The following is a 19,657-nucleotide window of genomic DNA, read 5'->3' as shown; positions in this document are numbered from 1 at the left end:
ACTATCTGAATATAAACTGGGATCGTGGTGATGTAACCGGCAGGGAGGGGCAAGTGATCCTAATTTGTGTTTAGGCTCATTTTCAACACCAGAATTAATCCAATCCAATAAGAAAGGTGGCACTGTTTGACACGATTCTTGGAAATGAGTTGGGCCAAACAGATATTAGTGGGTGAACATTTAGTAGACATAGATCACTGTATCAGACATAGATCAATGAGCCAACAAACAGTGCAGCACAGAGGAAACAAGTAGAGCAGAGATAAATTACCTATACATTGTATTCAAAAAGAACGAGTACCCAATAAACACAGTCCGCCAATTTCTGAGGAACAAACCCAAACAAGCAGACAAAACACATCCAGAAATCCTAGCCACTCTCCCCTACATCAAAGACATCTCAGAACGACTGCCAGACTACTCAGACCCTTTGGCATCATGGTAGCCCACAAACCCACCCACACACTAAAACAGTAGCTAATGAACTTGAAAAACGCTATACAGACAACAAGCAAAACTAATGTTATCTACAAAATACCTTGCAAGAACTGGAGCACTACACTGGACAAACAGTCAGAAAACTAGCCACCAGGATACATGAACATCAATTGGCCAGAAAAAGACATGACCCACTATCACTAGTGACATTACATACAGATGAGGAAGGACACCACTTTGACTGGGACAACATATCCATCCTAGACAAGCCAAACAGAGACACGCACAAGAATTCCTAGAAGCATAGCATTTCAACAGGAACGCTATCAACAAACACATTGATTTGGATCCCATTTACCACTCCTTGAGAAAAAGAATAGGAAATGACATCACCACAGGAAATGATACCACCAACCCAACGAAACCCAAACATATAAATAGAAAGTGGGCTACACCACCAGTGCTTCATTTGGAGGCTCACTGAAGATGTTACCTAGTAAGGTGACAAAATGTCTGAAAATGAATCTTCCAGCTCAGCGAGCAAACCTACATATGGACCCTCAACCTGAGCTACAAATCTTGTCAAAACTCGCTAAGATCACTATATCGTAAGATAAAGGATAATGGTTAAAAAGGTATGGGGGATAATTAGTGGGGAGCAAACCATAAGAGTAATAATTAACTAGGGGGAAGCAAACTTCAATTAGTTAAGAATAGAGTGGGGCTGCATAGACTGGAGCCAAAGGTTGGTGAGTAAAACCATAGCTGAATAATGGGCTACCTTCAAAAAACTAAATGGTTAAGCACAATCAATGAACAGACCTCAAAGAGAAAATGTAATGCAAATAAATCCAGAGACCCTGGTTGAAATAGGAGATTGAAATTAAGATAAGGAGGAAAAGTGTGTTAATGAAAATTGTCAGGTAGAAAATACAACCGAGAACTAAACTGAATGCAAAATGCTCAGAAACAAGTTGGAACAGCAATTAAGCGAAGGATTATGAAAAACTCTGTTCATAGCTCCTTGAAAGTGGAGTCGCAGGTAGATAGGATAGTGAAGGCGGCGTTTGATATGCTTTCCTTTATTGGTCAGAGTATTGAGTACAGGAGTTTGGAGGTCATGTTGCAGCTGTACAGGACATTGGTTAGGCCACTGTTGGAATATTATGTGCAATTCTGGTCTCCTTCCTATCGGAAAGATGTTGTGAAACTTGAAAGGGTTCAGAAAAGATTTACAAGGATGTTGCCATGGTTGGAGGATTTGAGCTATAGGGAGAGGCTAAACAGGCTGGGGCTGTTTTCCCTGGAGTGTCGGAGGCTGAGGGGTGACCTTATAGGGGTTTATAAAATTGAGGGGCATGGATAGGATAAATAGACAAAGTCTTTTCCCTGGGATCAGGGAGTCCAGAACTAGAGGGCATAGGTGGAAGGTGAGAGGGGAAAGATATTAAAGAGACCTAAGGGGCAACGCAGAGGGTGGTACGTGTATGGACTGAGCTGCCAAAGGATGTGGTGGAGGCTGGTACAATTGCAACATTTAAGAGGCATTTGGATGGGTATATGAATAGGAAGGGTTTGGAGGGATATGGGCCAGGCACTGGCTGGTGGGACTAGATTGGGTTGGAATATCTGGTCAGCATGAACGGGTTGGACCGAAGGGTCTGTTTCCATGCTGTACATCTCTATGACTCTAACATAATGGACAATTCCAAAGTCTTCTGTAGGGACATAAATAGTAAAAGAGTGGTAAAAGGAGCAGCAGGACCAATTGATGACCAAAAAATGGGATTTACTCATGGAGGCAGGGAACGCGACTGAAGTATTAAATGATTATTTTCTGTCTGCTTTCTTCTGCCTAAGCCAATGGTATTAGAGATGAAAACTCAGTTAATGGAAGGGGTCAAAGTTGGTAAGGAGGACGTATTAGATAAGCTGTTGGTATTTAGAGTTGACAAGATGCTACAAGAGATGTGTTAGAGTACATTGAAGGAAGTGAGAAAGGAATTTCATGGGTGTCAACTTACAGCTGAGGGGCATCAGCCGTTGTCATTTCGGTTTTCCCTGGACTCGGTGGTGCCAGAAGACTGGAGAACTGCAAACATTATGACCTGTTTTAAAAAAGGTTGTAAGGATAAGCCCATCATTTATAAACTAACCAATTTAACTTCTAAAAAGAACAATTCCATCAAGAATTAATAATCATAGGAAAAAAGGTTGCTTCATTAAGGTGAGCCAGCTTGGATTTCTTACATGTAAATAGTGTTTAAGAAACCTACTGGTGTTCTTTGAAGGGGTAACTGGGAGTGTTAATGAGGATAATGTTGCTGATATGGTGTGCATGGACTTTCAGAATATGTTTGATACAGTGTCACACAAGATACTTGTCAGAAAAATGATAAAACATGGAATAAAGTAGTAACATGGATAAAAGCATAGCTGAGATAGAAAAGAGATGGTGTGGGAGAGCCAGCGTTGGACTGGGATGGACCAAGTTAAAAATCACAAAACACCAGGTAATAGTCCAACAGGAGAGCCCTGCCTCTCCGAGAGCTAGTACTTCCAAATAAACCTGTTGGAGTATAACCTGGTGTTATGATTTTTAACACAGAAAAGAGAGTAATACTAAATAGATATTTTTGAGAGAGGAGGAAGGTTCGCCACAGGTCACTGGAATCTTTGCTTTTCCTGATTTCCAGAAATGATCTAGAATTTGGAGAGCAGAGGAGAATTTCAAGGTTTGTGAATGACGAAAAACCTGGGAACAATGTAAATGTGAAGAGGAGAGTGTAGAATTTCCAATGGAGACTGACAAGTTGTTAAGGTGGGTGAATGAGTGGCAAATGAACTTCAATATGGAGAGATATACATGATGTGTTTTGGTAGACAGACATGGAGACAGTATCAAAGGTACTACTCTAAAAGGGATGAAGGAGCAGAGAAATCTTCTGCACATAAGTCATTAAAGGTGGCAAGACAGATAGAGAGTATGCAGATAGTAACCTACGCTTCATTCAGTGGGATGTAGAGTGTAGGGAGTAAAGAGGTTATGCTAAATGTATTTAGGACACTAATCCTCAGATGAAGTATTATGTATCATTCTGCACGCCACAAGATAAGGCAGATATTTGTGAGTTTTGAGAAGATTTGTAGCTCAGGTTGAGGTTCTGATGTAGGTTAAGAAGGATGTGAATACATAGGAGAGAGTGTAGAAGAGGTTTATGAGAATAACTCTAGGGATGAAAAGCTTCAGCTATGAGGATAGACTGGAGAACTTGGAAATGCTTTCCTGGAAGAGAAGTCTAAAAGGAGACTTGACTGAAGTTTTCAAAATCATGAGAGATCTGTTTAGATTGATAGGGAAAAACCATAAAATAAAACAAGGAAACATAGATGCAAGAATTCTGAAATAAACAAAAGCATAAATTGCTGGGAGGAACTCAGGAGATCTGGTAGTATTTGTGGAGTTAATGTTGACTTCAGTGACTGCTTCTGAAGAAGGTTCACTGGACTCAAAACTTTAACTCTGTTTGTCTCTCTCCACAGATGCAGCCAGACCTGCTGAGTTTCTCCAGTAAATTCTGTTTTGGCATACTAGGGAGAAACTATTCCCAGTCATAAAAAGGATCAAAGATGAAAGTACATAGATTTAAAGTCACTTGCAAAAAAATGTGATATAAGAAAAATTTCTTTCACACACTATAGTTAAGGTTTGGAATTCCTGGAGACCAGTGTTCCTGCTAATCTTTTTATCTTTTATGCAAATCTCTGAGGTCCATGGGTGGCAAAGACTTCCAGATAGTTTGAGAGTGCTATATATGTAATGAGGTGAGCAGCAGAGAATTATGAGAGAACCTCTACCGTTCCAGGACTTTTCACAACTGTGGCTGAAGCCTGACGAACACCAGCACAGTAAGGACTTCCTCCAAGTCTTAGTGTGGGCTGGGCTGAGTGTGGCAGAGGTAATGATCAATGTGGTAGAAGAACCTTCTGCTGGAAGGAGATTAGACTTGTTGAGTAGACACAGGGTGATTTTGGGGAAAGTTGAGAGTTTTGCAAGGGTTGTGGAGGGAAGTTCTGATTGAGGTGGGGGTCATGGGGGTAGAGGATTTGTCATTGGTGACACAGGTAAAAGACACCTAGCAGTTAAGTGAAAAGAGATTTCCTGGATTGAGCAGTCTTCAATTTCCTTTTGTGTAAGGCCTGGGAAACCCTACCAGCCCCAGAATTAAATTTGAAATGGTGGTAAATATAAGATGCGGTCTACTTTGAATTAATTGTCAGCCCTCACTGTCCTGAGACTGGGTAATGACCGACTTCCCGATATCAAGGTTTTTAACTTTCAAGCCAACCGAAATTTGACCATATTTTGGACTGTCACCACACAACTTCCACAAGCACCCCTCCCAAACACATGCCTCTCCACCCCCAACTTGAAACATTGTCATCTCCATAGCAATAAAATTATTTTTTCTGCAATGTACTTATCTACCACATTTTGTGTAAATAGAATTCCACTTTAATTTTCTCTTCTACTTTTTCTTGTTATCTCTTTCACTGAGTTAAGCACGAATTAAGTTCAACTGCAGTGAATGATCTATAGAAAAACATAACAGACATTCTACAGCTTGCTCAAACCTTTTAATGGACCAGCATCTGTGTTTTTGGACCCTGCTATCATTAGTTGTACCTCTTTCAAACCAGTTATCTTCAAATCAGCAGACATGACAAACTCAGTTTGTCAGTGGAAGAACAGAACACATTAGTTACTCATACTTATTTCAAAAATTTAGTCAATGGTTAAACAAACAAAATTGCTTGAGTAGTGAGTGAAAAGAATGGACAGAACAAATAAGAAATATTAATGAGACCAAGTCTTGCAGGAAGTCAAGGACTGTAAAATCATTTGGATTTTCCCAGATCATAAATCCTGTACCTAATCTCATATTCAAATTCAAAATCACACACCAGGTTATAGTTCAACAGGTTTATTTGGAAGCACTTGCCTTTGAAGTGCTGCTCCTTCATCAGGTGGTTGTGGAGTATAGGATCATAAGACACAGAATTTACAGCAAAAGGCTAACAGTGTCATAGAGCTGTAATGATATATTAAACAAATTTAGATTAAGTCTTTCATCTTTTAGAATGGGATATGCTAGTTCTGAAACTGAAACTGGAGACAGAAGATATGATATCACTGAAATGAATATTACTTTTGAAGAAACCAAGCAAGAATTAGACAGAGACTACCTAGCCATTCCAGAGACTACTGACCACACACTCCTCATTGAGTTCATGATGTCTCTGATTACACACAAAGTTAGTGGCTACCAAGTGTTAATAAGGCCTGGATTTTAGTAGGTCAATGTACATAAGGGAACACCAAGAAAAGAACTACTACTTCAGTCAACAGAGCAGAATAAGAAGCCAGTGCTTAATCAAACCAGTGCTACAATCTGGCATCCTTATGTGTGTGGGTTGCAACTCACTGCTTTTAGCAAGCATAAGTTCTTATGCACATCATATGACAAACGTAATGAGTCCTGAAAAACTTGTGAAAACACATTCAGAATTGAAATGGTTACTAAACTAATCAAGGCTTGTAAATTTTAGACAGAATTTTGAAAGAGACAATCTATAATTGTAATTAACTTACAATTCAAGTTAAATCACATCCCAAAATTTTAGTGTTGACTTGGATCTTATCTGACCTGGGTGAAAATTTGGGGGCACAAACGTTAATTGTGTATTCTCAATTTGTAACCTCTACCACTAACCCCGCTCTCCCAACTCCCCAACATCGCCTCCTCTTTCACAGTACCGATTCCCAACTCCCTTCTTTACTCCCATCCTCACCATCATTCCTCTTATATTGGGAGTTAATGTTAAAATTGTCTTTCTCTGTAAGGTAACTTACAGGCTTTTTAAAACAGTTTAAATCTTACAAGCATACTCACACAATAATTTCAACAGTAGAGCAAGAGCTGTAAATGGGGTAAGGACTGGGATTGAAGTTTGCCTATTTGCCTTATTTTTGGGGTGGAATTGGGAAGGGCTTAAAACCAGCATACCCAGACCAAGAAAGGACAGTTAGGGGCAGGTTTGACTTGTGATCTGTACCTGCAAAATTAAAGAATTCCAAAATTATTAGAAAAAATTAGACCCCTTAGCAAAGTACGGGATGGCACAATCAGGACGTTTCTAGGTACTCTCAGATGTTCTCCTCAGCCTGATCATCATTGCCATATTTTGCAGATTCCTGTGATAGGCAGATGCCCGAAATGAACCAGTCAGGAATATTTAAATTGATTTGACCCACATACTCTGGCGTGAGTAATTCTGGTATAACTGCCAAGACTAGCAGTGCACGTATTTGCAGCTCTACTGTATGAATATTATTTTATTCATTAATCAGTCTGAAGATAAGCTTATGTCTCACAATACACAAATAAAATAATCTATACATAGATAACGATATGGATTGAATCAGGACAGCAAAGAACATAAATTGTTAAGCCCCAAGGGAATTTTGCTTGCTGATGTTTTTTGTTGCCCTGGTGCCAAACAATTGGCTGACTCTAGAGATTTTGACAGATGGAACCTAATAATTGTGGATCACTAGCATCCAGAAAGAATTGTAAAGGCCGCTGCAAGTCCAGTTGACTACGCTTAAAATAATGAATGATAACCTGTGCAAGACAAAACAGAATTGTCATAATCTGTATTGAGTGCATAATTATACAGGATACCTTTACCAAACACAGACAGCACTGTTCTTAGTTACATTTGTATGACTAAAATTGAACATAACCATCACTAAATAAATTTAATGTATTCCACTATTGCTATCTACACTACATAGAGTCAGTGGACTGTATTGACTGCAAGTTTTGCTAGATAATACTGAATCAATTTCAGCATATCTTAACATATGATATTTTTGAGCTGGTTCATTCCATAAATTTTAATGAAATAAATACTTATTATAAGCAAGGCAAACAAAAAATGTTTTAAGAATTATGTAGAATTTTTATTTCTTTCCAGCATGGTCTGGATTAGTGAATTTACATATACATAAATTGTATAAAACACTGGAAATTCTCAGTAACTAGTTCCAATTTTGAAATTTACGGAAGCCTGGAGAAACTTTGCATCTGAATGAAATTGAAACACATAATAAATGATAATAATAAACAGTTAATTGGGTGAACACTTTGGCACTCTATTGAGAATTTGTTCTGTACTTGCTATATGAGTGAGCTCTACAAACATTCTAGAAATATTTCCTGTACTCATTCATATCTAGCTGTTCTAATCCACTGTAAAATGAAAACAAAATAAACATTTTGCTCTATCTGTTCCAGTCACAGAAGTCAGACACGAGCCACAGTTAGGTGCACCCAGATGGCCCTATTCACAATTGCAGGAATAAGTTACATTGGATACACAGGCAGGGGGTATTGCAGTTCAGGTGGCCACACAGTCAAGTTTTACAAAGAATCTGAAAAGATATGGAAGAGCAACCCATGTGTTTGAGCAATCTTAAGTCTCCTCAGTTGCCATTTTAATGGACTATTTGCCAAACGTTTTGGCAAGCTCATTGAAATTAACTTTTCAAGAATGATAACGCTTTCACAATGCACAAGATAGTACAAAATATAGAACTTTATTTTTGAAAATGTTAGTGTAATTATGTGTTACAAAATCATGGTACTATGTTTTTGATTTTAGTTTTTAATGTATAATGTCTGATTATCCTAGTGCTTTAAAGAGTAACTCTGCTGCATTTTTGTCAGCTTTTTGCATCAAATTCAGCAAACATTTGTCCAACAGAGAGGTAGGATTTCACTTCAATTCAAAATCTATTTTCAGAGGACTTTGCTACAAAGCTTACAACAAATCTAAAAGAGAACTTAAACATTGGTCCAAATGTTCTGGTCAGAGTCAGATGCCATTTTTCTAATGTTGGACAGGCAAAAGTTTACCTATTTCCCGTTTTCTTGATTTTTCTGGCCATCCTTTAGAGGTTTGATTCTTCAAAACTCAGTCAGCGCAGGAAACCGTACAGGGAGTAGGGGTCACACATCATTTTTACTGCACTACCTGCCACATACTAGAATAAGTTCAAATTCTCCAAACTCTTTGCATGTTAGTGTGAGCATAAGAATGTATGGTAGAATATGTATGTGTGTAAAAGGGTAAGGTATTCTGGGTGAAGTAAGTTGGAAAGAAGTTAGGGTGATTGAGTTGTAGATAAGGTGGTGAAAGAAAGGTAGGAGGCAGGACAGCACAGTGGTGAGGTAGAGTTAGGCCTGCTCAAGTCAATGATGGGATATTGGTGGAGAAGATCAGGATTGGGAGAGGTAGTCAGTCATATAGTTATCAAGGATTTAGATTTTTTTTATATCTTTCATTTCTTGGGTCACTAACCAGGTTAGCAAGTCTTGCCCAAATGTCTGAATTCAACTCACCATTATCGACATTCATGCAGGATCCTGGGGTCCTGGAGAAAAACCTATTGGATGTTCATACATCCCAGTCAATTTCCACGGAGTCAACGCATCATGCTATTCCAAGGGATCTGACACATGTCTTTAGAGATATGTCTGGTCTCTAGCAGGAGATTGGAAGATCTGGACCAACATCTCTGATGACCCTGTTTTAGTGATAAATTAAAGTCATGCCTCTTGATCAGTTTTGGCTGTGAATGATGCTATTTAAATTCTTCATTCTAATGTCAAACCTCTGCAATCTATCTGAAAGATTGTTAAAAGCAAAAATGATTAGGTAGGCAAGGTGGTGCAGAGAAATGTAAACAGAATGCAGAGAAAAAAACAGAGCTTATGTTTTCAGTCTAGCGACTCTTCGCCTATTCTTATGAAAGATCACTGGACTTGAAGCATTAAATCTGCTTGTTTCTCTACAGATGCTGCCAGACCTGTTGAGTTATCTCTAACACATTCTGTTTTTGTTTTGATTTCCACTAACTGCAGTCCTTTGCTTTTATTTTGGTTCAGAGAAGTTATCTTTTCATTAATGTGATAGAATTAAACACAGCTTAACAACAACATACTGCCTCGCAAGTGTTATTCCCTTCATGAAACCGGTTCAAATGATCTTAACCTAGTTCTATAATGGACTTAGACTCAGAGCCTCAAACTATCATAATCTGGAACTTGACTGACAATTCAACTGTGTAAATTATTAAATTGGTTAAGTGATGAAGATTTTATTATCACATAGTGGAAATGGGTAAAATTAAGGATTTCATGAGAATATTGAATGATTACCTACATAGAAACAATGTGCATAGTTACAAGGAAAAAAATCAGAAGATTGGCACCAAGTTAAAAAGCTCAGAGAACCAGTACAGAGCTGCTGAGCAGAAAGACCTCCTCCTGCATCATAATGATTCTGTGCTCCTGAAAATGCTTTTCTCAGATTGGGCAGAGCAGAAAGACTTTTATTGTGAATTAGACCATGGTCTATCTAATTTGAGCATCTGATGCTAATTTTGGAAGACAGTGTATACATGTTCCATTTTCAACATAAATCTCAACATAATTTTTTTCTAAGAGAAGATGCAACACCATCTTCTGAAAGCAATTATTGACAGACAATAAATGCCAGCTTTGCAATTCTCTGCAACAAATATAAACCACACAGTCTACCAATGAAAATTAGGTAGATGTTTGTCCAGTGGTCACACAGGAAGACTTTAAGAATTTGAGACATGTGCAAAAAAACTTCATAAAACTATAGAGCAGACTGCATTTTAAGGCATCTCAAAGCATTTTACACATTCATTTAAAAAAACAGTAGTCACTGTTGAACCGGAGCCAAATACAACAGTTCATCTGTGTTGAGCAAGATCTTACTAATGCAGTGAATGCAGTTAATAGTTTCTTAGGAGCATCAACTGAGAAAAAACACATGTTTTGAGCAGAAAATGGCAAGAACTCCTTTTGCTCATCTTCCACGAGTGCTGCTGTGATTTTAACATTTGCCTGTAAGCTAAAAACCTGGATGGATCTGACTTTACTGATTCTTCCAAAAGACCACATCACAGTCTGGTGGAAGTATTGTTCCGTATTCAAATCGCAAAGTCAGGCCAGAACCAACAGGCCAAGTCAGAAATGAACACTGCTAATCAGGCCAAGCTTAATATGCAGAGGAAAGAGGCTAAATATCAACAAATGTATTAAGATATTGCAAAAATATCTATTAATACAAGTTTCCGAATAATCAAGGACCACCAACATCATCAAAATAAACCATATATTAAATTCACATGTCAAAGTAGATAGTAGAATACTTGAAATATTGCACCATCAGAAATATTTGTATTATTGACAGGTCACAGTTTGCAAATACCTTGAAAGTGACACTGCCTGTAACATACCAGTTACTACTGCACATTGCAAGAAATAAACTATGCATTGATGATTCTTAATAAATTGAAAAACATGTACGTAAAGTGCTGATAATGAATTGTCATTAAATTGCAATTTGATTTGTAAAATAATCTTTGAATATCACTTGATCAATTTGGTCTCTTCGTCAGTATCACCATCCTCTTCATTCTCACCATTATAGTCTCCTGCATGATTCCCATCACTTGCCTGTAAATAAATAAAAAAAAGAGTTGCACTCATGGAGCAAAGGTAACTTTAACCATTCTAGCCTTCATCAAAACCAAAATGACAATTTTCCAGGCTTTGTTTTAAAAAGTAATGGTGTCAGCAAACACCACATCTGGTTGCTTCACAGAGGACAACAGATTATGTAAGGGAGTATGTGTTGCACATAGTATTGAATACTACTTTTGTGGAGCTAGGAACTAATTATACACAAATGTTCCACTGGACCACATTCATGTATCAAGTCGCATGTAACATTTTACACAGGACATTGGCCTAATGCATTATTCTTACTAGGCAGCCTGGTAAACTATATTAAACACAAAGTCTTCTAATCTTTCTAAGTCTAAATTATTCTAACTCATGACAACCAGAAAACAAAATGTGGTGCGCTTTGGTCTGCAGATAGCATGTAAGCCAACATGAAACTTTTGTGCAGCCACATACAACATTTCTGTAAAGTACTTTCCCAGGTAATAAAGATGGATTCAATATGTAATTTCATTCCACAAGATTGCAACATTATCATCCCTTCTTATCCATTCTTTTGTCCAAATTCTGAGGTGTTCTTTTTCCTCACTCGTCATTTTTACACGAAATGCTAACTCTCTCTCAGGCAACTTTTTCACACAGAGGGTGGTACGTGTATGGAATGAGCTGCCAGAGGAAAGTGGTGGAAGCTGGTACAATTGCAACATTTAAGAGGCATTTGGATGGGTATATGAATAGGAAGGGTTTGGAGGGATATGGGCCAGGTGCTGGCAGGTGGGACTAGATTGGGTTGGGATATCTGGTCGGCATGGAAGGGTTGGACTGAAGGGTCTGTTTCCATGCTGTGCATCTCTATGACTTTATAAATACGGTTTCATTTGCTGGGTATTTCTAACATTTTCTTATTTTAGATTTCTAGCAACCATATAATTTTACCATGTTTCCTTTTTTTCTGTAATTTTCTTGTAGATCTTCCATCCTCCTTTAAAATTTTAGTTTCCTAAATAAGTCATTACTTCCCAATAAAAGGAATCACAGCATGAACAACAGATTTCAATTATGCTTACATCGTAATTGTATGTGCTCGCATTTGATTACCAACTGCTAAGTTCAATTAGGTCTGTGCAAGTAATGTTTGACTGAGTGATCCAAAGTGCACATTTTCATCAAGATGAACTTTGGGGAACTTAAGCTATTTATCCCAGAAGTATCTAATTAGTAATTGTGCCAATGTAGATTACTCAATTATATTGTAATCAACTAAAGTTAACAATTGGACAACATTACTTAACATAAATGGAAATTCAATGTTTCAGATGGTGTGTAAAAATATATTGAGGTTTCAAATTTAAACATTTCCATGTCCACAGTTATCCAGCTGCATAACAAAATTTATCAGAGATATGCAATGTTGAAAGAACTTCAGTATATCCCATTAACTGTGGGGAGGCGATGTTCTATTGATATTATTATTGGACTGTAATTACAGCAACCCAGGTAATGTTCTGGGAAGCCGGGTTCGAACCCAATATAGCATATGGTGAAATTTGAATTCAAAAGAATCTTAAATTAAGAGTCTAATGATGACCATGAATCTGGCATCAGTGTTCATGTTACCAGTAAAGTGCATGAATACAGGCAGTCCCTGGTTGTGAACAGATTCTGTTCTGCAGTCCATTCGCAAGTTGGAATATAATGCAGGACAATCTAAAGGAGCTGTTCATGAGTACAGGAAATGTTTATATGTTGGGTCTTTAAAATTATACCTCATTATACAATCATTAGTATGAGTGTTCGTAGTTGGATGTTTGTAAATGGGGAACCATATACACAAAGAACAGAATATCTCGATTCACAGTAAGACAAGACTTTCATTTTTGTACTCTCTACCTAAATAGAGACATGACAAATTAAACATCAACTTATAGAGGTCTACAGGACAGAAAAAGGCCCTTCAGCCCATCAAGTCTGTGTTGGTCAAAAACAACCACCTACCTATTCTAATCCCATTTTCCAGTACTTGGTCCATAACCTTTTATGCCTTTGCATTGTAAGTGTACATTTAAATACTTCTTAAATGTTATGAGGGTTTTTGCTTTTACCACCTTTACCACCATCTGAGTGAAAAAATGTTTCCTCATATCCTCTCTAAACCTCCTACTCCGTATCATAATTAAAAGTTTCCAGCCTAGGCAACATCCTGGTAAATCTCCTCTGCTCTATCTCCGGTGCAATAACATCTATCCTATTATGTGGATTTCAGAATTTGACATAAGATACTAGCTGTAGCCTAACCAAGTTTTTATGGAGTTCCTGTATAACCTCCCTGTTCTTAAACTACATGCCTTGGCTGATAAAAGCAAATATTCCATCTTCCTTTTTAAGTACTTTATCTTCTTGACCCGACTTTAAGGGATAAGTAGATATACACACCAAGGTCCCTCTATTTCTCAGTGCATCCTAGAGTCCTCCCACTCATGTATTCCATTGCCTTATTTGTTCTGCTTAAGTGCATTACCTCACAGTTATCCAGATTAAATTCATTTGCCACTGAGCAGCCCATCTATATTCTCCTGTAATCTAAGGCTATTTTACTCATTATTTACTTCCAATTTTGTATGAAACATGAACTTACTGATCAATCCTCCTACATTCAAGTATAGTTTATATATACCACATACAGTAGGGCCTCAACACTAATCCCTGTGAAACCTCACTGGACACACCTTCAATCATTACCCTCTGCATTCTGCCGCTCAGTAAATTCTGGACCCATTTGTCCAAATGTTTTTGGATCCCACAGGCTCATATCTGTACAATGCAAGATCTCAACAAAAGCCTTGCTGATGTCTAAGTAGACTCCATAAAATGCATTGCCCACATTTGCATACCTGGTCACCTTTTCAAAAAATTCAATCATGCTGACTGTTCTTGATTAATCCCTGCCTCTACAAATCCAGATTACATCTGACCATCAGAACTGCTTCCATTAGTTTCCCCATCACTGAAGTTAGACTGACTGGGCTTAATTTCTTGGTTTATCCCTTGCTTCTTTCTTGAATTATGGAACTACATTAGCCAACTTCCAGTCCTCTTGCACCTCTCCTGTGGCCTGAAAGGAATTGAAAATTATTGCCAGCATCCCTGCCAATTTCTCCCTTGCCTCACCCAATAGCCTGGGATACGTTTCATTTGGTCCTGCATATTTGCCTACTTTTACACCTGCCAGACTCCTCTCTGTCCATGCTAATTTCTTTAAACATATTAATAGTCTTTTCATGATCTAATATTCTCAAGTATTAACAATCCCTGTAGTAAGACAATATGTGTTTGCAAAGGGTTTCTGGGGTAGTTGATTCCAAATTACAATATGTTTTCAGGCTAGTTCAAAATGATGATCTCTGTTGAAATGAACAGAAGCATTTTAGGATCAGACAGCCCCTCTCCAAAACTAATGCTACCACACTGACATCAGTAAAAAAAAAATGAGGATAATAACAAGACAATGAAAAAAAGGTTTTGAATAAGGGATAATACTTAAAAATATCTAGACATAAATAAATCTAGCAGAAAATATTGCTGTAGACTTCCTCCCACTTTTCACATGTAGATGTTCACTTAGCACAGCAAAGTGACTCAACATCAGGCTTTTTATAAAGTGAGACTTAAGCTGCAGATTTGCTCAAAACGGGAGTTTCTGTCAGATTTAGTTCAGCATGAGTTGAAACAAATAATAATTAACAAGCCTTTACGTAGATTATACATATATACCATTTTATTTTCCTGTGACTGCAGTGGGACTACTTCTTCCCCAAGCTGGCGATATGTGATAATGTGCAGATCAGAGATCTTTTCAGGAAGAGATTTGTCCAATGTTTCAGGCAGCAACAAACTGAGGATGCCTGCTAGCAGTCCGGTGGCTCCAAACACAACAAAATGCAATGATGCCTGAATGGACTTCTGTCAAGGGCAGGAAATAATATTAGTTATCCAATGATACAAGAATGACACTGGACTAAGAAGATATAAATGACACCGATAATGTAATAAAACTCAGAAACTAAATGCTGAATTGTCCATGGTATCCAGGGATATGCAAGCTAGATGGATTAGCCATGGGAAATGCAAAGTTAGAGGAATAGGGTAGGGGGCTGACTCTGGGTGGGATGATCTTCGGAGAGTCAGTGTGGACTCAATGGGCCAAACAGCTTTCTTCCACACTGGCAGGATTTTATGATTCAAAATGTATTCCTTGCGCTAAATAGTTTTTAGTTTTTCTCTGCTCACCTGTCTGCAAGACACTGCACTTCACAGCTAGAAACTGATCATGGGTTCAGAAGGAATTTCCATCTCATATCCCATGGATATCAGTAGCTTGATGCTATCTTGTTCAATTACTATTGCCCATTTATAATCCCAGTTTCTGATAACAGATTATAGTTGGAATTTAAACCAACCCATCACTGCAGGAAATGTGGCCAGGCTCACTAAACTGTATAAAAAGGCCACATTTAAAAGAGTCGGTGCCAGGAATAACCTCCCACAATTAAGTTGAAGGAGCTGATACATGCAATTTATCTGCTTGTGGAAAAATGTCAATTGGTTAATTAAATAATTTGACAATTATTTGAGCCCATTCGAATTTAGCGGCAGTTACGAGATTAAATGGCCATCACACAGCTTTCTTGTTCATATGTAGTAGCATCCTGTTTTAAATCTATGGTCTCTTTGAAGCAGTGAATCAAAAAAAACCACACATACAGCTGTATCACTAAAACTAAATTACTAATTTATTATAAAACCCAGATTTACTCAACTAATTTCCTTACATTCACAGTGGTAGTGGAATGGGCAGTAGAAGTAACTGAAATTCTGAAAAAGATGCATTCAATGGCAAGCTAGGTAAATTCATGACTGAGAATGAATAGACAAATAAATATTTTAGGATAGGAACAGATTAGATTAGATTAGGTTAGATTACTTTACAGTGTGGAAACAGGCCCTTCGGCCCAACAAGTCCACACCGACCCGCCGAAGCACAACCCACCCATACCCCTACATTTACCCCTGACCTAACACTACTGACAATTTTAGCATGGCCAATTCACCTGACCTGCACATCTTTGGACTGTGGGATGAAGTAGAACAGAATGATGCTCGTGGAATATAAACGCTAGCATGAGCTAGATGAGCCAAAAGTGCCCACTAAATCATCGAATCATACAGCACCAAAACAGATCCTGCCATCCAACCAGTCCATGCTGAACATAATCCCAAACTAAACTAGTCCCACCTACCCGCTCCTGGTCCATATCCCTCCAATCCTTTCCTATTCAAATACTTAACCAAATGTCTTTTAAATGTTGTAATTGTACCGACATCCACCACTTCCTGAGAAAGTTCATTCCACACATGAACCACCCTCTGTAAAAATATTTGCCCCTCATGTCTTTTTAAAATCTCTCTCCTTTCACCTTAAAAATTTGCCCCCAGTCTTGAAATTCCCCATCCCAGGGAAAAGACAACTACCATTAGCTATATCTGTACCCCTCATTATTTTATTGATATCTATAAGGTCGCCTCTCAACCTCCTCAAGCTCCAGTGAAAGAAGTCCCGGCCTATGCAGGTTTTCTTTAAACTCAAACCTTCCATACTCAGCAACATCCTGGTAAATCTCTTCTGAACCATCTCCAGCTTAATAATATCCTTTCTATAACAGGGCAACTAAAACTGGACACAGCGTTCCAGAAGACGCCTCACCAATATCCTGTACAACCTCAACATGACTTCTCAATTTCTTTACTCAAAGTTCTGAGCCATGAATGCAAGTGTGCCAAACACCTTTTTAAGCACCCTGTCTACGGGTGATGCAAACTTCAAAAAGTTATGTACCTGAACCCACAGGTCCCTCTGTTCTACAATGCGGACCAAAGCCCTCGCATTAATTGTATAACCCTTACCCTTGTTTATTTTATCAAAACGCAATACCTCACATTTATAGATTGCGCTCCATCTGCCATTTTTCAGCCCACTGACCCATATGATCAAGATCCTTTTGTAATCTGACAAAACCTTCTTCACTGTCTACTATGCCATCTGTAAGTTGTACCTCTGACATATTCAATCAATTACAGGTATTTATTAATGCTTATAAAAAAAGGCAATACGTGCACTGATAAGTCACCACGTTTTTAGCTAGGCCAGTATTTTTATTTCTCCTCCTTAATTACCCTTAAGAAGGTGGTCTGACACTTTTAGGAAACATCAGGGTATTACTTAAATGATGGCATACTGGGAAACTGCATATAAAAAAATGTGTCCTTGTCTACCAGCCAATCAAAGCTAACAATTAGGAATGCAAATGGTATATTGGTTTTCATTGCAACAGGATTTGAGTCCAGAAGTAGGAATGTCTTGCTGTAGTTATATACGGTGTTGGTGAGACCACATTTGGAGTGTTGTGTGAAACGTTGGTCTCCCTACCTAAGAAAGATAAACTTGCCATGGGGGAGTACAGCAGAGGTTCACTACCAGGGATAATATTGAGGATCAAAGGACTGTCATAATCGAGGCAGATTAGTTTCACTGGACCTGTATTCACTAGAGTTTAAAAGAATGAGAGGGAGTTCTACTGAAAAAGTAGCAATAAAATAAATAGATAAAATAGATAAATAAAAATAGAATTCTCACATAGCTGAACAGGACTAGGAGATGCCGGTGTTGGACTGGGGCGGACAAAGTTAAAAATCACTCAACACCAGGTTATAGTCCAACAGGTTTATTTGGAAGCACTAGCTTTTGGACTGCCGTTCCTTCATCAGGTAGTTGTGGAGGTTAAGGTCATGCTCATAGAATTTATAGCCAAAGGAGTCCAGTGTTATGGAGATGTGATACTGTAAACAATCTCAGATTAAAACTTTCATCTTTTATAATGGAATTTGCTGGTTTCTGTTCTTTGATATGTAAATCCCAGAGCTTCTGTTAAATTACATTTTCAAGACAGCTCAGTTTTTTAAACAATAGGTGTGAAGTCTGTCTGTGTCCCAATGCTATGTCAGACTGACAAACACCCTGTATAGTTTTACAGCATTTTACATGGATTCATGCAATTTTTGAGCAAAATAAAATGTAATTCTGCAAAAACAAATTCACCCCATAAGTTTATATGTATGCACATGTAGGAGCGACAGATTGAATGTGCATGTAAGCGTGTGGGAGTGAGAGTGAGAGTGTGTGTGTGTGTGTGTGTGTCGGTCTGTCTGTGTGTGTAAACTTACAGGTTAGACATTAGATTTCCTACAGTGTGGAAACAGGACCTTTGGCCCAACCAGTCGACACCAACCCTCCGAAGAGTAACCCACCTAGACCAATTTCCCTTTGACTAATGCACCTAACACTATGGGCAATTTAACATTCACCTGACCTGCACATCTTTGGACTGTGGGAGGAAAGCGGAGCACCTGGAGGAAACCCACAAAGACATGAGGAGAATGTGCAAACTCTGCACAGACAGTCGCCCGAGGCTGGAATCCAACCAGGGACCCTGGTGCTGTGAGGCAGCAGTGCTAACCACTGTGCTACCATGCTGCCAGTGGCGTGGACAAAGTTAAAAAGTTAGAAAGGTTAGTTGCAAGGAGAATGTTTTGCCTGGATGACAATCTAGAACCAGGTCACAGTCTCAGGATATGGAATAGGTCATTTAGCCTATAAAGTGTTCGTGAGACCACATTTGGAGTGTTGTGTGAAACCTTAGTCTCCCTACCTACGAAAGATAAACTTGCCATGGGGGAGTACAGCAGAGATTAGGAATAGGGAAGAAAACATTGCTGCATTCAGATTGGCCAACCCATGGTATTGGCTAGCACAGAAGGCTGAGGAGAACAGGTTTAGATCAGAATGGTGCTGGAAAAATACAGCAGGTCAGGCAGCATCTGAGCAGCAGGAAAATTGACGTTTCGGGCAAAAGCCCTTCATCAGGAATAGAGAGCACAGAAGTACAGGTTACTGAGTATATTCAAGAATGAGATTGATAAATATTTCGATAGTAAAGGCATCAAAAGAGAAATCAGGATTGGCACTGAAATAGAGGACCAGCCATGATCATGTTGAATGGGGGAGCAGGCTGGAAGGGTTGGATGGTCTACCCCTGCTCCAAGTTTCTTTGTTTCACTGGAGTCCATTCATGAGAAAGATGAGGCAAGTGAGAAAAGTAGTAGGCATATCAACATCGGAGTTGGGAAGGAATTTCTAGAATTTTGATCTCACGATAGCAAAGAACAATAACGTAGTTTCACATCAGGATGGAATGTGACTTGGAGGGAAACTTGCCAGTAATGGAGTTTCCATGCATTGGCTGCCCTTATCTTTTTAGGCAGCAGAGTTCACAGATTTTGAGGTGTGGTCAAAGAAGCCTTGATAAGTTGTTGCTATGTATTTTGTATATGGAATACACAACTGTCACTGATCATCAGTATTGGAGAGAGTGGATGTTGAAGGTGGCTTATGTGGTGCCAATCAAGCAGGTTGCTGTGCCATGGATAATGCTCAGCTTCCTGAGTGTTAGTTAGAATTGCACATTTCCAGGCAAACG

General features: G+C 38.6%; 1 protein-coding gene across 1 annotated transcript in view; it reads right to left on the bottom strand.

Annotated features, from left to right (window-relative positions):
- Nucleotides 1-10,842: 10,842 nt before the first annotated feature.
- Nucleotides 10,843-19,657, bottom strand: part of LOC140486282 (solute carrier family 22 member 15-like) — a 75,493-nt gene continuing 66,678 nt past the window's right edge. Inside the window, exons 11-12 of the mRNA XM_072585204.1 lie at nt 14,838-15,026; nt 10,843-11,057 (exon numbers count right to left, since the gene is read on the bottom strand). Of these exons, the coding sequence (XP_072441305.1) occupies nt 10,971-11,057; nt 14,838-15,026 (276 nt within the window). The 3' untranslated portion in view covers nt 10,843-10,970. The remainder of the gene's footprint in view (nt 11,058-14,837; nt 15,027-19,657) is intronic.

This window comes from Chiloscyllium punctatum, chromosome 15 (genome assembly GCF_047496795.1).
Source record: "Chiloscyllium punctatum isolate Juve2018m chromosome 15, sChiPun1.3, whole genome shotgun sequence".
NCBI classification, from domain to species: domain Eukaryota; kingdom Metazoa; phylum Chordata; class Chondrichthyes; order Orectolobiformes; family Hemiscylliidae; genus Chiloscyllium; species Chiloscyllium punctatum.
The sequence above is the reverse complement of the archived record's forward strand: the minus strand, read 5'-3'. Positions and strand labels throughout refer to the sequence as shown.